We start from the raw sequence: 25,938 nt of genomic DNA, 5'->3' as shown, positions 1-25,938 counted from the left end.
CAAGCTATAGACATCAGTAGAGGTAAGGCATCGTACTTTCACATCCAAGGAGTCTCTACTATGTGGAGGAAAGATTAGACACTTCTCCGGCTGCTCTGAAGCCTGGCACAGAAGGCAGGTGGGGCCAGGTTATCTGAAGGTATAATGATAGTATAATGTTTTCTACTTTTTTCATAGTCATCAAGACCTTATTCTCCTTGTCCCGTAGAACAGCTCAGCACAAATTTTTACTTTACCAAAGATACTTAAAATTCCTCCCCCCAACTTCTAAAAAAATTATTGGTAGGGCAGATGGGTGGTATAGTACATAGAATACCAGCCCTGGAGTCAGGAGGACCTGAGTTAATATCTGGCCTCAGATACTTACTAGCTCTGTGACCCTGGACAAGTCACTTAACCCTGATTGCCTCAAAAAAATTATTAATGAAAGACAGGAAACTATATAGGTCTTTAAATCTGTATTATTGCATAAAATAAGTCTACACTTCCTGTTGGCAGGCATATTGTGACATGGAAACAAATGGAGGTGGATGGACAGTTATTCAGAGGCGACAAGATGGCAGCACTGATTTTCAGCGAACTTGGAAAGAATATAAAATGGTATATACAATGCTAAGGTTCAGTTTATCTTAAATTATTTTTCTTAATGAAAACTATTTTTCAAGATCTGCATATCTCAGGGAAGAGAACTTACCCTAAATCATCAAACATTTCTTGCCCTTTAAAAAAAATGGCTGAATTCATCCTACAATTTTCTGATTAAATATGTCTCTGAATCAAAAAGGTTAATGTAATGAAAACATGTAGCTAAGGAGACACTAGTACATGGAATACTTGTTTTAAAAGGAAGGTTCATCACTTTTAAAAAAAAATTAACTATTTCATGAGCCTTTACATCTGTAATTTGCATGGAGTTACTTATTTTGATGTTTCTTTAGGAAATTTCCCCAAATTCTAATCATTCTAATACTACCAGTTCTTTTGTAATGCTTCTGTTTCTTAAACTTGTCTCTGGTGAAATCTACTTCTTCAGTGTTATAGGCCCTGAATTTATATGGAGGAAAACTTTTTCTGTTGAAAGAAGCAGTGATTACAACTAAAACTGATGGACTGTTAATTTCAAACTAGTGAAGGAAAACAAATTAAGTAATTTAAAAATATGACTTAAATTACAGGGATTTGGTGATCCTGCTGGAGAATACTGGCTAGGAAATGAGCTTGTTTCCCAACTGACTAATCAACAACGCTATGTGCTTAAAATACATCTTAAAGACTGGGAAGGAAATGAGGCCTATTCATTATATGAACATTTCTATCTTTCAAGTGAAGAACTCAACTATAGGTAAGCATATTGTATATAAGTAAGGAATTTTACAACTATTGAATCAACTTTAAAATTTCCTGTAAATGACACTCATTAAATATTAAAGGCCATTAAAAAAAGAAACTATTAGAAATAGGAAAATATTTTACCTGTTAGATTTTTATTTACGGTATAAATTAATAGGATAGGGTGCAGGTACATTTTGTTTTCTCGTTTATTTTAAATAGTGTGTTTATAAGATTTATAGTATGTTTATAAGATATAAAGTTGGTATGGACCTAGAAGAGTGGAGAGAATGCTGAGCCTGGAGTTGGAAAGACCTGAGTTCAAATTTATCCTTGAACATTTACTAGGTGTTTGAGCCTGAGCAAGTCACTTAACTGCAGTTTGCCTCAGTTTCCTCAATTATAAAATGGGGATAATAATAGCACCTGCCTCCGAGGGTTGTTATAAGGATTGAATGAAATATTTGTAAAGTACTTAACCCAGCAGCTGGTATATAATAGTCCTCAGTAGGTCCTTCCTTCTCTCTTCCTTCTTTCCTTTTCTCCTTCCTTCCTTTCTTTTTTCTTTATTTTCTTTCCTTCCTTCCCCTCCCTAGGTTTTACAGATGGGGAAACTTAGTCTCAGAATGATGAAGTGATTTGCCCAGGGTCCCCGAGGGAGTAAAATGACAGAAACAGGATTTGAACCCAGGTTCTCTGACTCCAAAGCCAATTAGTTTCCCACCTAAATAAACTGCTTTATTCTGATCTTAGTCATCAATGTTTAGTTTCCATTAGTACATAATGGCAATAAAACTATAAACCAACATCATTTTTTGCCCCCAAATCCAAATTCTTTTAAGATGAGTCAATTTTCTTCTTTTATTTAAAAAAATACAGAAATTAAATCTCCATAAAATCTTTTCCTTTACACTTCATCCCTTTAAGATAGCTTTGTCATAATGACAGACTATGACTCCTTTATCAAATTATGCAGTTTTAATATCTTCACATTCAGAAGGTCTAAAACAAAAATAATTTTATGAGATTACCTATAGATTATGGGTTTGAACTGGCCCCTACCCATAAAAAAGGAAAATTCCCAGTGCCCAACAGATAATAGGTGTTTACTAAATATTTATTCAATTGAAGGACTTGAAACCAGGAGAATGTGTCCAGATGCAGCAAATGTATTGCCTAACATGTTAGCCTCAGTATTAAATTTCAAGTAAGTGGTCAGAAACAGCACCGTTTTTAGTAGAGAAATGCAAAACTTTCATAAAAAATCCTCCAGTACCTCTACATGCTCATCCCTCATTATTCCCTGACTCACATCTTCCACACTTAATGGAAAGACCAAATCTGAACAGGTACGCAAATAAACTGAACTTCCGGAAAAAACATTCTAGGCTCAAGGCAGATTTGACAAGCTGGCTTAGGTCCAGTCTTCCCCTTGTTTTGTCAGCTAACAAAAAACTGTACAACTGTTAGTATAGTGCATCTTGCAACCAGGGAACTCAAATGTGCAATTCTGTTTCAGAAACAGAGCATTTGAACTGAGAAGCTCCTCAAAAAAGTGGCAGTGAAGAGCCTTCTATTACTTCTTTAGAGGGACTGGTGATTGGAGGGGAAAAAGGTGCTTTAAGCTTATCCTGGCCTCATATTTATGCTAACATGGTTCAAAACTCTACTGCATTTTAAGTTATAAATAGTATACCATTGTCTCAACTCCAAGTTAAATATGTTTTCATCTGGAAGCACTTAGAATCTACAGCAGTGCACGTCTTCAAAAAAACAATACAAGAATTAAAGAATTAGAATGTTTGTAGAGGAATCCTGGATAAATGGGTCATTACCCCCCTGCTCATTGACATTATTAAAAATAATTATGCTACGCTATGATAGTGGTAAATAGATACTTCCTTTTGATATGCAACCAACGTTTGAATGGGCCATAAAAAGCAATAGGTTTAAATCCTAGCTTAATTTACTTGGCAATTAAAATGAGATACTGTATATTTTAAAAATTGTTATTATGTTAAGTTACGATTCCAGTGCTAAGGTGAACTTAATTGTGGCTAAAACAGAGCTTTCTTTTGCAAAATAGCAAAGCAACAAAAGTATCGAATATCATTTTTTCTTTTTCATTTGCCTCCAATGTTAGAAAAGAAACAGATCAGAATAGATAAATCAACCAGCTTGGGTGTTATCATTACTGATAATGAAGAAAAAAATTTGTGCATAAATCCTCAAATTTAGCCAAAACATATACAAAACCTGAGATTTAATCAACGCTAGCATCAACTATTCTTTGTCACTTCTGAATACAATACACCAAACAGATTTCAATTTAAACCAGCTTTAAGAAACTTCTGAGATTCAGATGAGAATAACAAAAAATTTACAGATCTTATTCTGGGAATTAAAATTATATAGCACTTATAAGAGTTGCTAATGAACAACAGATACCTTTATTTATTTTTTGTTTTCCTTTTGGGCAGGTTTAATAGGTTTTACAAGTACCAAAAATGCTAAAAATTACACAGTAGAGGAGACAAAAAAGTATAGTTAATCTCAGAGTTCCCAGTGATTAACCAAGAATTGACTGGGTTAAAAAAAATGAATTTAACAATCAGAAGAAAAAAAACAAAACAATTTACCTGTTTTGAAACCTAAAAGAAAATGACATTACTTGTTCTGTCAAGACTGTGCAGCAGATATACAGATAGGAAAATTAAAAGATGGTTGGGAAGAAATCAGGAACTCCTCACAAAATTAATCCTACTTGTTTGAAATAAACAGGATAACACCATGATTCAGAAATTTGGCTACTGATCTGTTGGTGAAGCTACCAGTAGTACTTCAATATTAAAAAAATACAGTAACCATATTTGCTACATCAGTTTTGTTGTTTATTGAGTAGCAGTTTGGCTCAGCAGAAAGAGTAATGCACTTAGATCTAGAAAGACCTGGGTTTGAAACTTCTCAGATACTTACTAGCTGTGTAACTCCAAGCAAGTCATCTAGCTTGTTGGCAGCCTGTTTTTTCACTTGTAAACTAGGGATATTAATAGCATCTCCTTTCTGGGGTTGTTGTGGGGATCAAATGTATATAACGAACTATGAATGTCATAAATTACTGTTAATATTGTTATCTGGTCACCTCTTCTACTTGACTTTCAGCAAGGTTTTTTAGAAATTTGGGTCTGGTTTTATATGGTGCCAATCATTGTACTCTCTTGGATTTCATGAGAACTTCAAATGATCATATGCTTTATTTATTCCATCAGTAATATTCAAAATGAATTTCATGGCACCTCTGGATATTCATAAGGTATCTCTACAATACTGGAAACAAACTGTAACTATGAAAAGCATTTAAAATTATCATAATTTTCACCAACATAATATTTTGAAATATATATTTTATTATACTTTGCTAGACATAAAGAGTGGGTCATAGAGGCATGGGCTTATCATCTCAAAGTTTATATCTGAAAGAAAGATCGTGTGATGTAGAACAAAGCATTCTGAACTCTGAGTTAGAGGACACTTGGCTTTGAATTCTACCTCTGAGGTATACTAGCCTTGTGACAAATCACTTTAAACTTCAGTTTCTTTATTCTTAAATTGGGGTTAAAAAATAAATAAAGATTATAGGGGTACTTATCTTTTTTTTGCGCCAGGGGACCCTCTGGCGAAGTCTGTGGATCCCTTTTCAGAATAATGCTTTTAAATGTGTAAAATAAAAACAAAGGAAACCAATTATATTGAAAAAGTGCTCGCTTTCTCTCTCTCTCTCCCTCTCCCCCTTCCCTCCCTTCACACACACACACACACACACACACACACACACACACACACACACACACAATGTTCATGGACCCCAGGTTGACAATCCTTGGTGTAGAGCATATTTCATAAGGTTATTATGAGGATCAAATGAGACAATATATGTAAAGTGCTTAGTAATTACATGTGCTATTAATATAATTAAGATAAAAAGTCTGTTGCAGAAGACGCATAGACATAATTCATTAAACATAAATATGATAAAGTATACATATGTATTCTCTAAGTCAAGGGTAAATTTATTTATGAGGCAATGAATAAAAGAGTAATCAGGGGATCCTGTACTAAGATAAAATCATTTTATTTTAGAGCTGTAAAAGGTAAGTCTGAGGAAATATCTCATCTATTAACTTTAGGTCCCACCTTGAAATTGTACAAAGGTTTGGGTCCCAAACCGTGAAAACACGCAGAACATCTATCTGTTTCCTAATGAGATAAATAAGAGGATAGAACTATCTAATCTCCAACAACTTTCTTGACTCAGTATCTTGTGATATTGCCTATGGAATATTATTTGCTTCAAGGATACATAATTTTATTGGTGTGCGTACTTCCTCATTGCCAAAGATCATCACCCCTTGACAATTTAATATATGAATATAGACTATTACGTACCTTCCCAAAAAACCTATAATATGCTATCTATGATATTAATGTAAATATTACTTGATACTGAATTTAGAACAAACTTAGAGAGCTCCGATATTCACTTCCTACCCCATTTATGCTAATACTCATTCTCATCTAACTATTTCCATCTCCTTTGGACAACTGTGGGATCTCCCTTATGATCTTTCTCTCCTCCATCTGAAAGCACTAGAAAAAAGCATTTAAGGGACATATGTATTCATCATTGATTTAAATGCAAGGAAACCCCACAAGTTTCACTTTTACCTTAGACCTTGCTGATAAGTTGGTTCCTGTTTATGCTACTGCAAAATATTTTGAACATAGTGTATATCAATATGGAAGAGAAAACAATTTCTGTTGACCAGGATTTTCATTGTGAAACACTTTTCCACAACTGGAAATCAACAAGTTAGCTTCAGTTTGGTTGTTTTTCTTTCTGCTCCAGGATTCACCTTAAAGGACTTACAGGGACAGCGGGCAAAATAAGCAGCATAAGCCAACCAGGAAATGATTTTAGCACAAAGGATGCAGACAATGACAAATGTATTTGCAAATGTTCACAAATGCTAACAGGAGGTAGGAATGAATTTGTGTTCTTCAGTCTTCCTATTTTTATTGGCAAGGATGAGTATCATAGAGTTAATTTTGAATTTCCAAAGTAATACTATTGACAAAGTCCAAACCTCATAATTGGAGCTGTTTAAATGACAGGTAAATTTTACTTTTCACTATTTTAGTGAATAACTGAATAACTCAAATTGTTAGTAAGACATTTATATCTTAAAACATGTGTGTTAAGACCAACAGCTGAGAAACTGGCAAGGAGAAGGGACATCTGATATCAGGAGGATCTCTTCTGATCTTGTGCTTATTCCTAAGACACAAAGGTTTATGTTTTATTTTTACAAAAAGAGAAAGGAAAAAAGGTAGAAATGAAAATCTTCAAAATGTCTACCCAGAAATAAAGCTACACTTTAGTACTGTGAGAAGTGGCATGATATAGTAGGAAAAGCACTGGAAACAGGTTCTAATTATGGCATACATCAAGCTACACTGGAAAGAGTGCTGGGTCTAGAAGGCAAAGGACCTGGATAGTTACTTATAACCTCTGTGACCTCAGAGAAGTCATTTATTCTCCCTAGATTCCAGTTTCATCATCTATAACTTGAAGGGGGTGAACTAGATAACCTTTGAGATCACTCCCAGTTATAAATCCATGATCCAATACAATCCTGCCTCTGAAACTAGCTCTGTAACTATGGCCAAATCACTTACTCTCGATAGGCCACAATTTCTTCATCTATAACATAGAAATAATAATAGCCATAGTACTTACTTTGCCAGCTTGCTGTACCAAATGATATAATGTAGATGTGATCTCCATGTTTAATGACAAAACAAAGAATACACAAAGAAGAAATTCTGACAGATTTATAGTACCTGTCATTTCAGCTTCACTTTTTTCCTCAGAAATGACCAGAACTTTTGTAAAAGTAATTCAGATAATCAGTAATAATAATCATTTTGAAATAATGATAAAGGGATAAGAGAAGGAGCTTTGTTCTAAAATCAATTGTCTACTTCCCAGGAGAATACATTAAAATGCCAGATTAATTACATATCTAAAAATAAGAGTCCTTAATTTTTATTTAGTGAACAAGGTCAATCTTAATCATAATTACTACAAGAGAAAATGCTATAATGCTAATAAAAATAAGCTTATCTTCATTCTACTTCTCACAACCCCAACCCATACTATAATGATTCTTTTTAGAGTTGAATGGAAGGAAAAAAAGGAAAAATACATATGTATGTGTGTATACATATATATGTATATATGTATGTATATATCATTCATTTGCCATTCTAAGCTCAGTTATCTGTTTCAAAATTTGCAGGCCACCCACACATTTTGAAATATTCAAGAGAAAAGTATGGTTGAACCTCCAAAGGGGAAAAATATTGTTTTTTCACTTAAATGTTAATTTAAGGTCTGAAAATGGAATGGAAACAGGGATCTGGAAGAATAACCAACCCAAGGGAGAAAGTATAGATCTTTCATTGTCTAAAAGTCAAATTCTGCTTTCAGCTCTGAACCAGACATGTCCTACATTAAAATAATTCAGTAAATTAAATTTCATGGTGGAAGTTCTATAGTTGTCATTCAACTGGCCTCAGACTACAAATCTGTATACACAAGGCCTGAGTGTTTTATAGGCTTGTGAATCACATACATTAACTCTTTCATCTTAAATTATTAATTCTGATCAACTCAAGTGAATTGTGTAATTTAGGGGCCTGATTGAAATAACAGATGACAGCAGCAGCAGCAGCAGCAGTAGTAGATATAATAGTAGTAAAATATATATACACATACATATCAGTAGAACATAAATTCTGATAAGACTTATTGAGCTGTATGGGTTTCAACTATGGGGCTAGGAAAATAAGGTTAAGAAAGGCCCATAACCAAACTGTTGACTTCCAAGTGATAAATTATTGATGAATTATTTTTTGCACAGCTCATAGACACCATCTACTATGCAAGGGTTCTTAATCCCTTTTGTGTCATGGACCCCTTTGACAGTCTAGTGAAACCTATGGATCCTTTCTTAGAATAATGTTTTTAAGTAATTGAAGGAAATGTTAAATTTCAGTCAGACAGTGGTAAAAATAAGGATATATTTTTTTCTATATCCAAATTCATAGACCCCTTGAAATCTACCTATAGACTCCTCTGGGGGTCAGTGTACCTCTACACCTGTACTAAGGTATACAGTAATTACAATTTTTATTGTTGGAATAAGTACTCACATCCACAAAATTACAGATCTTTCGAGTTTATCTTAAAATTACTTCCATAGTATTCCTTTACCCATATTTCTGCTTTTTTATGCTTCTTCTTTTTGTTTTTTTGCTTCCTTTTAATGGGGCTCTTAAGTTGAGGAATGTAATAGAAACATTCTTTTTATGAACATGGTTGTTTAGGTTCTACAAGTTTAGACAATTAGCTGATGAAAAAAGCAAACCAATAAGGAAAATTTGTAGTAATTTTTAATCAGTGAAAAATCAAATTCACTAAGCTATGCAATGTAGCCTATTTTATAATCATAAAAAAATCTCATTCAAAAATTGTAAGATGTATGTAAAATTAGAAAAGCATTAGATTAACTTAACACTTTCCTCTATATGAAACTTTTGGCTTTTGAAAGAGATGTTTTACATGACCTGTTTCCTAATTTCTTTTTGTTTCCACCTCTGATAGGTTGGTGGTTTGATGCCTGTGGTCCTTCCAACTTAAATGGAATGTACTACCCACAGCGGCAGAACACAAACAAGTTTAATGGCATTAAGTGGTACTACTGGAAAGGATCAGGGTACTCTCTCAAAGCCACAACAATGATGATTCGACCGGCAGATTTCTGAATTTTTTTACATTCTCTGTGAATGGCATCTTGTATTATCTTGAGAGACTTCATTTGCCAAGCATTTTAAACACACAGCTGAATTTTCTTTTTTTCCACCTCAGAAAACATGCACTTGTGCGCCAAAGGATCATGTTCTGAACAGCAACACTGTAATATTCATCACTTTAACCTATATTTTTCAACTACTCAACACAAGACCTACAATATGAAATAATATGGAATGAAAATGATCTGTTGGAAGGACTGTAGAAAATAAATTTATGTTCAAGAGATTATCTAATAACATAAGGACTCTTCTCATAATCATTGGTGTTATGTGTGAGTTTATCAAGTAAATAACTGGAACTGTGCAATATTCAAAAATAACACAGCACTAACTTTAAACACAACACTTTGTTAAAGGATTCAATTACTCACAAACCTGAAATCCAGATTATTTTGTTTTATGATATTTGTAGATTGTGTAAATATCCATAGTTTCATAATTTTGCATCACTCCCAGTTTTAAAAAGATAAAACTGTCCTCTGTAAAATCCACTAAATGCCATTAAAACATGTATCCAGAGATTTCCTCAGAACAAATAGTAGATGGGTTAATTAATATTTGGGGAAGAAGAAAAGAAAACTTATATTTTTACTCCTCCACTTTGAATTTTATCTTGGAAAAATAGCATATTTACAATGAGTTATTGTTGGCTGCTTAATTTTAAACATTTCAGATTTTTGGCCTTATATTTAAAATCTAGAACTTTGATATTTTCAATGTGTTATGTATTTCATTACAATTTATATGAAGAGTACACTATTTTTCTTACCATCTATGAAATATAAAATGATCTCAAATAATTAAATATTACTTGCCAAATAAGATAATTGTTTTAGTTTAAATTTTTAAAAAATTTACTTAGGATCACTCAACTTCATATGATTACGAAATTAAACTATAGATTATGATTCAAATCAAGAAAAAATGGCTTTTGAGAGGTAAGGAAACTATACATATCATTTTAGGAGTAAGACGTTTTGCTATCTTCTTGGAGGTTTTTTGTTTCTTTCTTTTTCATCATTTAATAAGATGCTTTTCAGAGAGAGAGAACAGCATTTAATTTGTGGTTAAAAAACAGCTTCCATTTAAAACAACTTTTTTTTTCCTCAGTGGCTTCAAATTCGATCAAAAACACTTTTGGTGCTGTAATTTCATGGTGATTTTATCCCCTTCCAAATTATCACTCCATTGAAGAAAAAAATCATCAAAGACAACAAGATTTTTTTCATTTGTCCTCTAACAATGAAAAGTATTTAAGTTCCAAAACTCTTCCCAGATTTTTTTGCAAGTACTTAACAGTAGCTTTTAAAATACAGTTTTGTTTTTAGAACTCCAGATATAAACTCCTGGAATCTCTACCATGGACAGACCAGTTGATTCACAGGCAATCTCTACATAGTTTAAACCTTACAAAAAGTGATTTTGGAAAGCTTATGTAAGGACCCTTATACTTCTACTAAACCTCAATTTATAGAACTATCACTTGTAGTTGCAAGTTCTGAATCAAATCATGGATTGTTTTTTCCCTTCATGCATTACTATACTTAAGAAAGTATAATGGTCAAGCAGCCAAAGAGTCTGAGAACAAAAAGTTAAAATGTTTTCCTTAATATGAATCTAATAGTAAGTTTATGATGAAAAGCTCAACACAGATATTAAATTAAAAGAAAAGCATTTAAGAGAAAAAATATTTAAAAGACTACAATTAACGTAAAGTATATATCTGAACCAAGTACAGTGATCAGTATGATAGGCAGTGGATAAGGAAAGACATGGCAGGGGAGGGAAGGGGGAAAAGACAAACTTATTACTCAATTTGAATGGAAAGTTTGCAAGAAAATTCCCACAATACTGTGGATTTTAACTTACAAAACACACCATAAGGTTACTCAGGCTACTACAGATATTCTAATTTAGGGAAAAAAAGTTTAGTGGTATTTTTCCTTTATGCTTCAATTCCTAAGACAGTATTTTAAACAAAAGGCACACTCCTGCTGAGAGACATTCCTATTCTATTAAAAAAATATTTGTAAAGTCAGAAGGAAATCAAAATAATATTCTTAAAACAAAAACAACAAACAACCATGATAACCACAGTAGGGCAGAGTTCAACTGTCTTGTTAACTTATTCCATGTAGCATACTCAATCAACTGAGTAACAAGGAGAAAGACTCAGAGCAGGGAAAAAACACAAGCAATTCATCTTTAGAATAGATATAATTTTGGAGATTAAATAGCTGTTCATCCTTGTCAACACTTCTGAAAAATCAATCCAACCTCAGTGCCCTAACATGGTCTTCATATGACTATTAACAGTATTAATTATTCTCTTTAAAAAGTGGATACAGGAATAGCTTTAGTGGGAATTTTGACTCAGAGCTGAGTATTGTTCAAGTTCATTGTAGAACTATATAAAATACTTTAAAATCCTGTAATTCTCTTCTACTTTATCATTCTATCTTCATTCACAGCTTGTACAATCATTGGAAGAAATGAAAATAATGGCAGGAGATAAGATACTACTGCCATTCCAGGCAGATCCAAATATTTTAAACATCTGATTTCTTCATTTTAAAGAACTCTATAAATTTTCAAGTGCTGTATAAATATGCTATTGTTATCATTAAAAATAACTTTTGTAGTATTTTATGGGCGTTTTATTCCTGGGTCGGTTCACAAATGCTACTTAATTTTCTGAATGTCCCTAGGAAGTAGGGAGACAACAGGTTAAGCTCTGTGTATATCTTCCTACTTAGACATACTGCATCCTTACCAAAGGAATTTTATTATTCTTCATCTCTCATTTTGTCACAATCTGGTGAGAAAATCAAATGGCACTCACAAATATAAAATGGCATTGGACTTACAGAAGCTGCAGGGAAGTTGTCTGAAAGTTCATACGGTTCCTCTGGAACCCAATGGCCAAACTCCAAAGACCACAGCACCTACAAATGGAAGAGAAAGCAGTTCACTTCTGGATTTACTATACTTTTAGTAAATAATAAAAAGGAGTAGCTTCGAAGATACAGGAAAAAAAGAAAAATAAAATCTGAACAGCAACAATTATCCATTCCATATCTCTGAACATGTCTATGTGAATGCTAGATTACTTTCAAAGTAATAATATTGCATAAATACTACAAATTCTAATACAAACTTGGTTAAGAGTCTCATGGTGACTAGAAATCTCAGTTATAACCCTGCATTGCCAAATGCTGGAAAGTTATATTTTTAGTGAATATATATATCATATTTTGGAAAAATCTTAATAGAGACTCAATTTTCAGAGCCATTTAGAGCTTGACTACATTATTATTATTATTACTACATGCTTCTTAAAGATAAATTAATCAAAATAATCATCAATATGATAAAATAATAAGAATCAAAAATAATAATAAAATAAACATCAATCAGGAAAGTGGCTCTTATAAATCAGCACCTCTATCTTAAGCCATGGCCAACATTTTCACATTACTGAAAATTCTTAAAATGCATTTTATGACGACTTAATGATTTATAAAGGGAAATGCCCTTCCACGGTCCTAGAGACATATAATATCCCAAGGCAAGCTTTAATGACTTATTATTTTAGCTTGTAGCATTGTTAATGTTGAAAGTTATGTTTTGCTTTAAATTCAACCAAGATATCTGACTCACAGCAGTAAATTCCAGTCAGTATCTACACACCCTGAAAATAAATATTTTCTTTCATATGCACTGAATGTATCACTCTAATCACAGTTAATTTGGAGGAATTAAATTACATTGGTATGACTTATAGAAGAGCTGCAAGGTATTTTCTTTGCTCTTTCAATGCATCCAAACGTTTTCCATGATTTCTACATGTGGGGTAGTCTAGATATTTTTGTCGAATTTTTTTCAATGTATCTTAACTATTTCTTTCCAAAACTTATCAAGTTCAGAGCCCTTTATGTTATATCTGTCAATTTTTCATGTCAACCTTTTGTTTGTCCACTATGTACTCAAGCTTCTGACCAGTAATAACACTATTAATCAATGAACAAATATGCCTTGTGTGCCTGTGCAAGTAGGAACCTACACCAGGCACAATAAGCAATATAATAAAGCATGTTCTCAGCTCTCAAGGAGCTAAAAGTCTAATTGGATAGACAGTATATAGTCACACAAAAAGATAATTAAGCAATGAAGGGGTACAATTAATAGGCCACAGAGCCCTACCTGTATCCCCCTTTCCTTCTTATCCAATCTCCCTTAAGCCAAGGACATAGGAGTTCAACTCTCCATTATTCTGAAACCCCTTTCTTTAAAGTTATCTTTGGCATTAGAGGGTTAGATCATGGTCTTAAAGTATTTGTCCGTTGATCTTTAAGATTTCTGAAGATTATCACAATGACTTTCTCACCTCCATATCATCACCTTATGATCACTTCCATCCATGTTATCATATTAGATATGATATGAAGATTATTATCTTCTGATCATCTGTAGAAATCTTAATAATAAGATAATACATGCTCATTTTCTGCTAAGACAACACTCTTAATTCTCCAATGCCAGATAAAGTCTAAAAGGGGAAGGCTTTGAGACAATGGAACTCAGGACTTTTAATTTCCTACTTTGTGAAAAGGGGAAAGGAAGGAGAAGGGAAAAGGTCTAATGAGACAAATGTCTTATCTTGGCTTTAAGGGAATAGTTAGAGATTCAATTTCAAAATTTTATAAGTGTTTTGGGACTTTGTATAAGGAATAAATTAATGTCGAAGAGGTCACGGAAGGCTTCACTGAGGTGATGAGGTTTGAGTTAAGTGTTGATGGATGTGTACAATAGAGTTGGTGACTTGTGGAGAGGGCTATAGGCAGAGGAAATGTCATGAACAAAGGGTTTGGGTAAGGAAACATAAGATATATCTGGAGAACAGAGAATAGCTCAAATAGGCTGAATAAGATGGTTTATACAGGCAGGACTATGAGATGATCATAGGACCATAGATACAGAGTTGGAAGGGACAATAGAGATTACCATGTCCCATTCTCTCGTTTTGCTGATGAGGAGCTAAGGCACAGAGAAGTTAAATGAACTGAACTTGTCCAAAAATCATACATATAATTACACAGCAAAACTGAAGTTTGCACTTAGGTTGCTGAATTCCAAACCCAGGACTCTTTCCATTACATCATACTGCTTCTCAATTGATATGGCTGGAAAACAAAATACTATGAATGACTACCATGACCAAAGGAGTTTGCTTATATACTTTACAAAATAAAACAAAACTGGAAAATGGCAAGATGGGTCCAAATAACAAATGGGCTTCAAATGGCAGGTTCGTCTTTATTTGATAAAGATAAAATGGAAATGAATGGAAAAGGATCAGAGAGAGAGACAAAAATAACATATATATACATATATACACACACACATATGTATGTGTGTGTGTGTGTGTGTGTGTATGTGTAAAAGGTAAGACAAAGAAAGCCTTAAAGAATTAGAAGATTGTTTATCTTTGAGGAGGAAAGTTAAATGAACTACTTTACGATTATCTTGTATCATGAAAAATCTTCTCAGAATAAATGGTAGATAGCTGCCCTAGAGAAATGAGGCAGAAAAAATAATAACTGGATTAAAATGCAGCACAGAAAAATAAAATGTCTGGTGACATATAAGAGGATAGTGGAAAGCATGAAACACAGCCTACATGGTCAACTGATGTGTCCAAAAGGCAAGACAGACATTTATTCTGATAAACTGCAGACATCTTTATAAATAAAACTACTGATTTTGCAAATGAAACTGGGAAAAATAATTTTATGAAATATTTTGCATATGGACTTAATTATAAACTATGGGAGAGGATGACCAGTGGCTGTTAGATATCTGAATCTACAGCATGCATATTTGTCTAGATATGTGTTTTACATATTTCTGAAATCTTTTAAGTTCTTCTCTTTGCTACAACATTATAATGCTGAGTTCAGAAGAGGCAGAGTAGCATTCTTATGGCTTTAATATAGAGAATCAAAATTAAAAGGCCAAGAGAATAAAAATGTTAGAACTTTATGGAAATCCAAACATTTCCAAAACAGTTTAGTAGAATAGAATTCAATTCAATACATTTTAATTAAAAGTCAGTGATTAATAAGAATGGGGAAGTTAAGCTGAAGCAAGACTGTGATACACTTTGAGACTATGAAGATTGCATTTTATCCTCTGCAATAAAGAGTGGCTGGTGTTGCTGCATTTTCTTTTTAAAGCAGAGGAATAACTTGGTCTACTTATCAAAAAAATATGGTAGTTGTTTGAAGCTGATTGATGGGAATAGAAAACAGATTGGAGAGGAGACCTATTAGAAAGATATCACAATAGTCTAGGCAAGGGGAAATGAGGACCTGTATTAGAATGGTGGCAATGTGAGTGAAGTGAAGGGATGAATAAGCAAATATTGTAGAGGTAGGACTGATAGGCCCTGATAGTTGAAAGGACATGGAGGAAGGGTAGGGTGGAGTTGAGGGAGAGGGAATAAAATGAAATGACTCTTAAGTTTCTCCTTTGGTTAATTAGGAAAAAGCTCTCAACAGAAATTGCAAAGTTGGTAGGAAGGGCAGGTTTCTGGGAAAAGGTGGGTTTAGTTTGTGACAAATTGAACTTGAGGTGCTGTTGGAACACCCAGCTGAACACAGTCTCTACAGGCATCAGAAAATATGGGACTAAAGTTCAAGGGAGAGACCTGGGTTAGAAATGTAGATTAGATGGTCATCCGAATACAGCTGACAACTGACTTCAAGGTTGTGGATGATTTTGAAAAAAGGAAAAGTAGAAGCAAAGAGAAGACCATAGAGAATAGTTATGACAGAGGAGACTGGATGAGGGGGGACAAAGTATTACTGAAGGAGACTGGTAAGAGAATAGTATTACAGAAACTGAGAAGATAAAGAGTAATAGGAATATAGGGTAGCCAACAATATGAAATATTTCAAAAAAGCCACGGAGCCAGAGTAGGAGAAAACAGAGCTATACAAGGAAGAATAGGCATATATGCAAACACACACTTATCCCTATTTATCCATATATATGTATATTTCTTTAGGTATATTAAATATATATACACATACATGTATGTATTATATCTATATATATATATATGTGTATGTATATACATACATACAGAGAGATAGTGAGAGAGTTTCAGTGGGCATAAAGACATATGGCAACTAAGTACAATCAGGCTTGTACCTATAATACCTGTATAGTGCAGTAGTTTGTTCTAGGGTGCAATGGTTTGAGTTCCTATACAACAAGTATTTAAGCTGCTTAGCTGAAAGATAGCAGAGAATGGGAAATTGTATAGTACTGTTTCTTTACATTTGGTTCCTGTTCCATGATACTTTTATACTTGGCATTTTAAATATTTAAGGAACCAACAAAGTATTTACATTTAAAAAAAAGCTCACCGTACTTATCTTTTTTACATATACTATGACAATGTATGTCTTTTCAGAAGCTTATTTAAGTTGCCCAGCAAAAAGAAACAGAAAAAGTCTCAAATCTTTTTTATTTCAGATATGGATCAAAATGAAAAAAAAATAATCTTGTAGAGTGTGCCTAATAGAAGAGGGAGTGAGTCTCACAATCAGTGTAGCATTTGGGTTCATATGTAGTACACACTAAAACATCAACTGAAGCTAACCAACTTCTAGAAGACAATTTGTGTCTTCTGAGTTTGACCGATTTCTAAACGTTAAGAAAACTGCTGAAGATAATTTGTGCTAGAGACTTAGTAATTAACACATTTCCTAATTTGCTTTACAATCCAAATCATGTATGAGAAACTGTATTGCTCAATTGCTTTGGGTATTTCCCTTAGATAACCATCTTTAATTTGAGAAGATCGTTGCAAATGGGGAAAATCAGATTTCTAGAATCTGAAAACACAGAAACAGAAAAGCTGGTGTTCAGTAGCAAATGAATTAATGAACTACACACACACACACACACACACACACACACACACAGTACTTCTTTAACCTTTATATGATGCCAAAAAAAATTATGATATGAAAACAATAGTTTTACTGCTTTTGCTGTCATATCACATAATTAAAAATCCTGTTGAAGTGAAATAATTGCTTTTTCTTTGTTACACAGTTGCCTTATTATTAAACCAACAGATCTTCCTAAGATCATTTTCATTTTAAATAAAGAAGGACTACTGAACAAAAAGGGAAGACTGTCTTTTGTCCCATTTTCCATTTTAAATATACTGAAACAATATATCATAAACAACGTGAAGAAATGTTTGATCGTGGACAAGTTGCTTAATCTCCCTGCACCTCAGTTTCCTCATTGCTAAAATAAAATTATTGGATTTGACGGCCTCTAAGGACCCTTCCAGTTTTAAGTTTATGATCCTTTGATGTTATGTGTTATTTTTAAATTTTTTTTTCTCCAAGCACCTCATACAATGCTCTGCACATAGCAAGCTATTAAAAAATGAATGAATGAATCAATCAATCAATTAGCACTTAAATGCCTACTGTACTCTAAGCATTATTCCAGGTGCTAAGGACAAAAAGACAAACATGAAATATCTTCTTTCTCAAAGAGTTTATTATGCTAATGGAGAAGACAGCATATACATAAATAGGCATATATAAATACAAGGTAACCTAGTGGCAGGGGCGGAGAAAGGAGGACTCTAATAGCTAACCACATCAGGAAAGGCCTCATGTTGAAAATGGTACTTGAGTGAAGCTTTGATGGAAATGAGAGGATTTGAAGAGGGTGGAAATAAGGAAGGAGAGCAATTTGGGAATGGCAGAGGGCAGTTACTGCAAAAATACAGAAACAAGAGATATATGAGGAAGAGCAAGGCCAGTTTGGCTAGAATGTTGAGTATGTAGAGTAATACGCAATAAGCCTGGGAAGGAAGGATGAGATTTCATTGTAAAGTGCTATAAATTCCAAACAGGAGTTTATATTTGATCATGAAAGTTACAGTAAGCCACTGGGGTTAACTAAGTACAGAGGTGACATGGGAAGGCATGCTTTAAGAAAATCACTTTAGTCGCTATGTAGATGACAGATCAGGTAAGGTAAGATTTGAGGAAGGGAAACTAATTAGAAGGCTATAGGATAGTCTAGATGAGAGTCAATGATGACTTAACTGAGGGAAGAGACTCTCTAAGTGGAGAGCAGGGCACTTATACAAGAAATATGGAGACAGAAATGATAAGATCTGGAGAGTGATTGGCTATGTGGGGTGAATTAGAGTGAAAAGTCAAGGATGACAGTGAAGTTCAGAACCTGGGTGATGGAAGGGAAAGTGGTGCCAGACAGAAACAGGTCCAGAAGAAGGGACAGTTTTGGGAGAAAGGAGAATGAGTTCTATTTTAAACATGTTGAATTTGAGGTAAAATGTCTATGGAACTGGATCTGAGAACATAAGGATTAGATATATCGATCTATAAGTCATCATCATAAAGATGATAATTAAGCCATCAATTTTCATTTATGGAACTGATGAAATCACCAAATGAGAACGTGTAAAGATAAATGAGAAGCCTAGGACAGAACCCTGGGCACGCTAACAATCAGAGACTGTGATATGGATGATAGGTCAGCAAAGAAAAGTGAGAAGTGACCAAATAGGTAAAGGAGCTCTCTCTATTTAAAATACAATTAGCGGCTTCTAATTCTTTGGGGCAGGGTGCAGGTGGTGCAGTGGATAGAGTACCAGGCCTAGAGTCAGGAAGACTTATCTTCCTGAGTTCACATCTGGCCTCAGACACTTACTAGCTCTGTGACCATGGAGAAGTCATTTAACCCCATTTGCCTCAGTTTCCTCCACTGTAAAATGAGCTGGAAAAAGAAATGGCAAACCACTCCAGTATCTTCACCAAGAAAATCTCCAATGGGGTCATGACGAGTCAGACAAGAATGAAAGGAATGAGCAAGAGTAACCTAATTCTTTGTATTGAATGAAGAAACTGCCTCAAAATCAAATTTACATAATAAATGCTGCATTTAATAGGATATACTGGTCACCACCTTCAGGACAGTAATAGCATAGTAATCATTTTTATCAATATAAAGAATTTTTAAAGTATTAGGTTAGTTGTAATTACAACTTAATTTGCCACATAATTACATTCCAAGCACCAAGATATATAGATAGATATTATGTATGTCTATATATCTCTATATATTAGCTATAACTATATACATACCCACTCTCCCTGAACTTCGGTCCCACATCTCCAATTGCCTATTGCATATATCAAACTAAATATTCCAGAGATATCTTAAGCCCAAATCTGAACTTGTGTTCTTTTCCCAAAAATTCTCCCTCCTTACAAATTTTCCCTGCTACCCTGTTATGTTTGTCCTGATCCCCTCCTCCACCCCCTGCCAAGAGGAAGAGGTAAGGAGAGAGCATTCTGAGAATGGAGAATATCCATGGCAAAGGTTTGTGTAGCACTTTTCTTCACAATAAGCCTTTGAGGTGGGCAATGCAAGTATCAACATCCCGATGTTATAGATGAGAAAAGTACTTGAAGGGCTACTATATGGAAGGTGAAATAGACTTGTTCTGCTTTGCTCAAGAAGGCAGAAGTAGGTACAACTAAAGAGAGGCAGATTTATGTGATGTTAAGAAAACCCCTTTCTAACATCTAGGACCATCCAAAAGTGTAATGGGAGGTAGTGGGCGTGTAAATATCATGTGAGGTGACAGTCAGATAACTTGCTGGTAATGTTGTAGAGAAGATTCCTGTATAGGTACAGGGTGGACAAGATGGGCTCTGAGGCCTCTTCCCCACTTTGAGAGTAGGTGACAGTCAAAATAATTAGGGTCTAACTGCAAAGTAGTTAAGACTAGTTGAAAACCATACAGAATAAACTTTATGCCTAAGAGTTAATAGAAGTGGAGTTTTAAAAAGAAAAGGATCAAAATAAAAGGTAATAAACAACAAAAAAATCTTCCAATAATGGGTTTTTAAATAAGTTGTCAGAAAAAAAATAATGAATATAGCCCAGTGTTGATTCACTGATGAACATCCAGTGTAGTAAGAAAACAGAAATATTTCAAACAATTCATTTGAAAGACCTTTTAATACACTTGGTACTGGAGCAGCATAGTTTTTAATCCCTTAATTAATTTTGACAGTTTGAAGTCTATAACCATAGATCTAGCCATGAGAATCTGGTCAATTTCATAGTATTTTCAAAGTTTACCTTATTCTTTTATTTTACAAGTAAAATACATTTAAGTTGGGGGGAAGGTGTTCAATCTTTTTTTAGAATGATGCAGGCATTTTAGCTAACTATTTGTAAGGTGGTAGTGGTGTGGTTGTTCACCCCTACTATAGCAGCTGTTCCAAAAGTCTTGAGCTTTAGTAGCTTGAAACTGCACCAAGATTTTTGGGGACACCACGTGTATTATAAAACAAGTGAATAATAAAATAAATGCTTTGTAAGATGTAGTTTATGTATCAAGCACAGTAACAAGGAGAGATAATTCTCATTAGGAAATTATATATAATCAGAAAGTGAAAAATTCTGAATAAAGTACCTAATATCTGCTACTAGAAACCAAATAAGTACACTTTTAGTTCTTCTCAGTAAAAAGGACCTATGCTTTAAAGTCAAAGTATTTGGGTAAGAATTTGGCTCTGTTACTCACCACTCATGTAATCCTAGGTAAGGTAGTTAATTTCTTTACGCCCATTTGTTCATCTATAAAATCAGTGGCTACATTATCTTTAAAGTCCCTTCCAACTCTAAATTCTATGATACTATGATCCTATTGCCTGAGCTAATCAGTCAGTCAACAAATACTTAGTAAGCACTTACTATATGCTAGGTACTATATTAACCATTGGAGCGATAAAGCCAAAAACATTGTCTTTGTTCTCAAAGAACTCACATTTCAATGGATGATGTACCATGGAAGTAATTAAACGTGGAGAGTGGCAAAATGTAAGAGGACTAGAAAGTAGGAAGGGGTCAATTTATAAAGGATTTTATATGCCAAAGGAGAAATTTACATGTGACTTTAAAGGTAATAGGGAGCCACTGGAGATAAATATTGAGTATGGAGAATGAGACAGACCTTTGCTTTAGGAAAATCACTGTGAGTAAGTGGAGGATGGCCTAGAAAGGCAGAGAGACCTTGAGGCAAGGAGACCAATTAGAAGAATATTACAATAATCCAGGTGAAAGGTAATAAGGGCTGGTACTAGGGTGGTGGTTGTGAATGGAGAGGTGATATAAAGGAGAGATGATGTAAAAGTAGAAATGAAGAGTTTTTTCAACAGATTGGATATGTGGGATGAGTGTGACTGAGATGTGAAGGATGGTAACATGGTTATAAGCCTAGACTTCAAATCATCAAAATTAATTAAAGGATTAAAAATTGTGCTGCTCCAGAATCAACTGTATTAAAAGGTCTTTCAAATGAGTTAAGATGCTGGAAATATTTCTAAGAGGATGGTGGGACCCTTCACATTAATGGGAAAGTTTGGAGTGAAGGGAATTTTTGTTATACAATAAAAATCTTAAATGAACTTACTACCATATGCTCTATTATTCTTCCAAAGGGGACAGTCAATGATAATAACTCAGTTTGTTAAACTTCCCTCAAATTTTAGGTACTTAAACCAAATAAAACCTGAAAAATTGTTAATATTTATCTTTAAAAAGCCATTATCTTATAAGTGATCTTCTGTAGGGGCAGCTAGGTGGTGCAGTGGATAGAGTGCTGGGCCTGGAGTCAAGAAGACCTGAGTTCAAATGCAGCCTAAGATACTTACCAGTTGTGTGGCATTAGCTAAGTCATTAACCTTTGCCTCAGTTTCTTCCTGTGTAAAATGGGGATAATAATAGCACTTAACCTCCTGGGGTTGTTGTGAAGAGAGATAATTATAAAGCTCTTAGCACAATGCCTGGCATACATTAAGGGCTACAGAAATGTTAGCTAATATTAGTAATTATTACAATAAGAAGTCACACTTGTACTTTGTCTAGAATGTTTTTAAAATAAAAACAGAGCTCTGTGCCACATATCTGATGATGACCACCGTGAAAGAAAAGAACAGAAAGCCAAACTGTAGTAGTTAGGTGATTAAGGAAAAAAAAAAACCTTAAAATTTACTTGCCTCTCTAACGATGGTGGCTGTCACCAAACATGTGGCATAGAGTTCTGTTTTTATTTTAAGAGCATTCTAGAAAAGACATAAGTGAGGCATCTTATCATAATAATTGCTAATAATAACTAACATTCTGTTGTTTTCTTTCACCTAGGGGAAAAAAAACCTTAAGTCATTCTAAGAAGGATGATAATTGAATCCTCTTCATCCATCCCCTTAAAAATTGTGATACTCCTCTCCCTGCTCTAGCAAGTAGCTATACATGTATTCTATAACCTGAACTACAAAAGATCCCATAAAAATTCATGGTAGCAGAATAAGGTCTCTATTTTCACTTCTACTAGTTGTTTCTAGTTTCTTTGCTACAGACAGAGGAATAGAGACTGCACTATCATTCTGAATGAAGTCTGACCAATGCAGAACATAAAAGACTGTTACCTCCCTTGTTCTGGACACTGTGCCTTCTTTTAATACAACCAAAGATCACATATTAGCACCTTTAGAGACAGAGCTCTGCTATTATGTCATATAGAGCTTGCATGCCACCAAAAATGCTCCACTGTTTTTTATCCGAAATGTAGTCTAGTGATGCCTCCTCCATGCTATCTTGTGAAATTGATTTATCTGAACTTAAGAGTAGAACTTAAAATTATGCCTATTACATTTCTTCTTATTAGTTTTGGCCTACTATTCCACCCTGATATCTTTCTAGTTCCTTTTGCTGTCATATGAGATGTAAGTTATCCCCCTCAGCTTAGTCATTTGCAAATCTAATAACCTTATCACTTGTGTCTTTATTCAACCCACTGATAAAAAAAAATCATGAGCAACAGCAAGCCACACGCAGACCCCTGAGGCACATTGCGAGGGAGCTTCTTCCAATCTGATATTAAATCCTTCAATGATGACTCCTCAGGGAAATTAAAACAGTTACGGATAGATGTACTATTCCATAGCAAAAAAACAGAACATCTTACACACAAGGAGAATACTAATCTGACGGATGCTTTGCAGAAATCTAGGTACACAATATAATATTCCCCTTTCTAGTCCTCTAATGACTGGTTAAAATCTATCACCCTGTCAAAAAAGGAAACGAGGTTGGTCTAGTATGACATTTATAATTCTAGATTAGGAATATTCTGTCTAGTTCCCCAAGAGACAGGAATTCTTCTTTTAGAATCAGGATGCTTTTGCTCCCAATAAAGGCTTTTTGAGAAGTATCTCTCAGGCAAATAACTTGTATCAGTCATTTGAAGACCTCACTTTGCACATAAATTCCATTAAATAGAATATACTTTTATTTTACTAATCTATATCTACTGCTCAGATTTCTGGTTTCTTCTCTGAGACACTAATCATTTTGTTTCCTCTGGAAGAGTCTAGTTAGGGATTAGCTTCAAGGTGGCACAGTGGATAAAGGGCTGAATTTGAAGTCATTAAAAAAAGAACTATGGCCTCACATACTTACTAGATAACATGGCCCTGGGCAAGTAACTTCTTAGCCTCTGCCTCAGTTTTCTCTCAATTGTAAAATGAGAATATAATAATTTCAGAAGTTTGTTGTAAGGCTCAAATGAGAAAATGTTTGTAAAGAAATTATTGCAGTGGATGGCACATAGTAGGCATTTATAAATATTTTCTAAGTATCTACTATGTGCCAGGCACTGTGCTAAGGTATGAGTATTCAAAGAAAGGCAAAAGACAATCCTTGTCCCCAGGCTCACAATTAAATGAGGCAAAGACAACACATAAAAGGAAGCTGAAAAGCAGGGCATGTGTGTTGGGGTGGGGGGTGGAGGAGCAGGGGGCAGGGCTGGGCATGATGAAGCCCAGAGGAGCACAGCTGGCTGGAAGTGGAAAAGGTGGCTGCTCTGTTCACTCCTCTTAAATAGATATATTAGCAAGGTAATAAACATATGCCTATGTAGTTCTGTATAGCAAAATGTGAGGGACTCTCCATATAGAACGTAGAAGAAATAAAACATTTATTCAGATACAAGAAAACCAAATCCCATAACCAATAAGTCCAACCAATCCAAGCAGCAACCCACTCCCAGAATCAGTAAGCCCACTTTATCAAAAAGCAAGGAACTTAAAATACAGTATCACAGCATAGAGCCTCGCCATCCCATAACCTTCTGCCCCTCTGCTGGGGCCTTCCCACAAACACACTCAAAGCACAGCACAGCTCTGCTCTTTTCCTCAGCTCTAACTGTTCTTCCCCCATTTCCTGTGACACACTTTCCTTTTCCTCTCAGTAAGCTCCTCCCACCACACGTGACGTAGGCTTCCTATGACGTAAGCAGGTCACATGGCCTATTAATGAGTGGGAAAGATCTTCAAATCTAAATTGTCATTACAGTGGAGGATCTAGAAAGAGCTCTTCACTGTCAACCCTATGCTTTCTCTAGCCAGAGGGAAGGAGAGGTCCAAAGGGCAGGGGGAACTGAGGCGGCATAAGTTTTAGGGTTGATGTGATCTTGCAGGATGTTGAGGTTTCCAAGAGCATGAAGTTCAAAATAGTGCAGCTAGGTAAGAAATTAAGATAGCTATCCTGGGAAACCTCCTTAGATGGTTGCTTAAACATTAAAAAACCTTAACAACTAAGCTGTAGTCATTTTATTCTTAAAATTATATTTTTTTCAATCAGCAAAAATCCACCTTATCTCCCTCTCACACCAAAACCACTCATAACTGGGAACAAAGAAAGAACAAAACCCTTGTTATGAATTTGTATAATCAAAACAAATTTTTACATTGGGCATGTCCAAAATAAGTATATTTCATCTGTACTCTTTTTCCTTTACCTCTCTATTGGGAGGAGGGTAGCTCATCATTAGTCCTCTGGAATCATGGTTGGTTATCACACTGTTCAAAGTTCCTAATTCTTTTGAGGTTCTTTGTCTTTACTATATTTTTTGTCAATTAATAAATTGTTCTTCTGCTTCTCTTCATTTCTCTGCATCAGTTCATGTAAGTCTTTAGAGGTGCTTCTGAAACCATCCCTTTCATCATTTCTTTCTCTTCCCCCCACTCCTTTCGGTTTTCCCCTTCCTTCCTTTTTCCTTCCTCCTCCTCCTCTTCTTCCTTCTTCTCTATCTCTTTGTCTGTATCTGTCTGTCTCTACAGTTTATTCCCATAGTATTTATTTAGCTTTCCCTAGGACTACAAGGGGAAATAGAGAGAGAGGTACACAAAGTGGATGAGATCCACATGGGGCCGCAACCCACAGTTTAAGAAACGTTGGATAGAGTAACAGCAATATTGTTTGAAGAATAACTGTGAACGATTAAGATATTCTCAGTATTATAAATACTCAAATCAATTATAAAGGACCTATGAAGGAAGATGCTATTCACCTCCAGAGAAATAACTGATAAATAGAAATATGCATAACATGGTTTTACACAAATATCCACACATAGCTTTGTCAAATGGGGGCCTTCTGTAGTGTGGGATGGGGAGGGAATGAGGGAGGGAGTTCAGAACTTAAAATATAACCCAAAAAATTAAATTTAAAAATATTGAAACAGAATATTTTAAA

At 34.5% G+C, this 25,938-nt stretch overlaps 2 protein-coding genes across 2 annotated transcripts in view; one reads left to right on the top strand and one right to left on the bottom strand.

Annotated features, from left to right (window-relative positions):
- ANGPT2 (angiopoietin 2) overlaps positions 1 to 9,562 on the top strand; it is a 74,515-nt gene extending 64,953 nt beyond the window's left edge. The window contains exons 6-9 of the mRNA XM_036748365.1: positions 499 to 600; positions 1,176 to 1,342; positions 6,236 to 6,366; positions 9,056 to 9,562. Coding sequence (XP_036604260.1) covers positions 499 to 600; positions 1,176 to 1,342; positions 6,236 to 6,366; positions 9,056 to 9,216 — 561 coding nt within the window. The 3' untranslated portion in view covers positions 9,217 to 9,562. The remainder of the gene's footprint in view (positions 1 to 498; positions 601 to 1,175; positions 1,343 to 6,235; positions 6,367 to 9,055) is intronic.
- Positions 1 to 25,938, bottom strand: part of MCPH1 (microcephalin 1) — a 341,986-nt gene that overhangs the window by 168,805 nt on the left and 147,243 nt on the right. The window contains exon 12 of the mRNA XM_036748364.1: positions 12,132 to 12,209. Within this exon, the coding sequence (XP_036604259.1) occupies positions 12,132 to 12,209 (78 nt within the window). The remainder of the gene's footprint in view (positions 1 to 12,131; positions 12,210 to 25,938) is intronic.

The sequence above is a fragment of the Trichosurus vulpecula genome, chromosome 3 (genome assembly GCF_011100635.1).
Source record: "Trichosurus vulpecula isolate mTriVul1 chromosome 3, mTriVul1.pri, whole genome shotgun sequence".
In the NCBI taxonomy this organism is placed as follows: Eukaryota; Metazoa; Chordata; class Mammalia; order Diprotodontia; family Phalangeridae; genus Trichosurus; species Trichosurus vulpecula.
The sequence above is the reverse complement of the archived record's forward strand: the minus strand, read 5'-3'. Positions and strand labels throughout refer to the sequence as shown.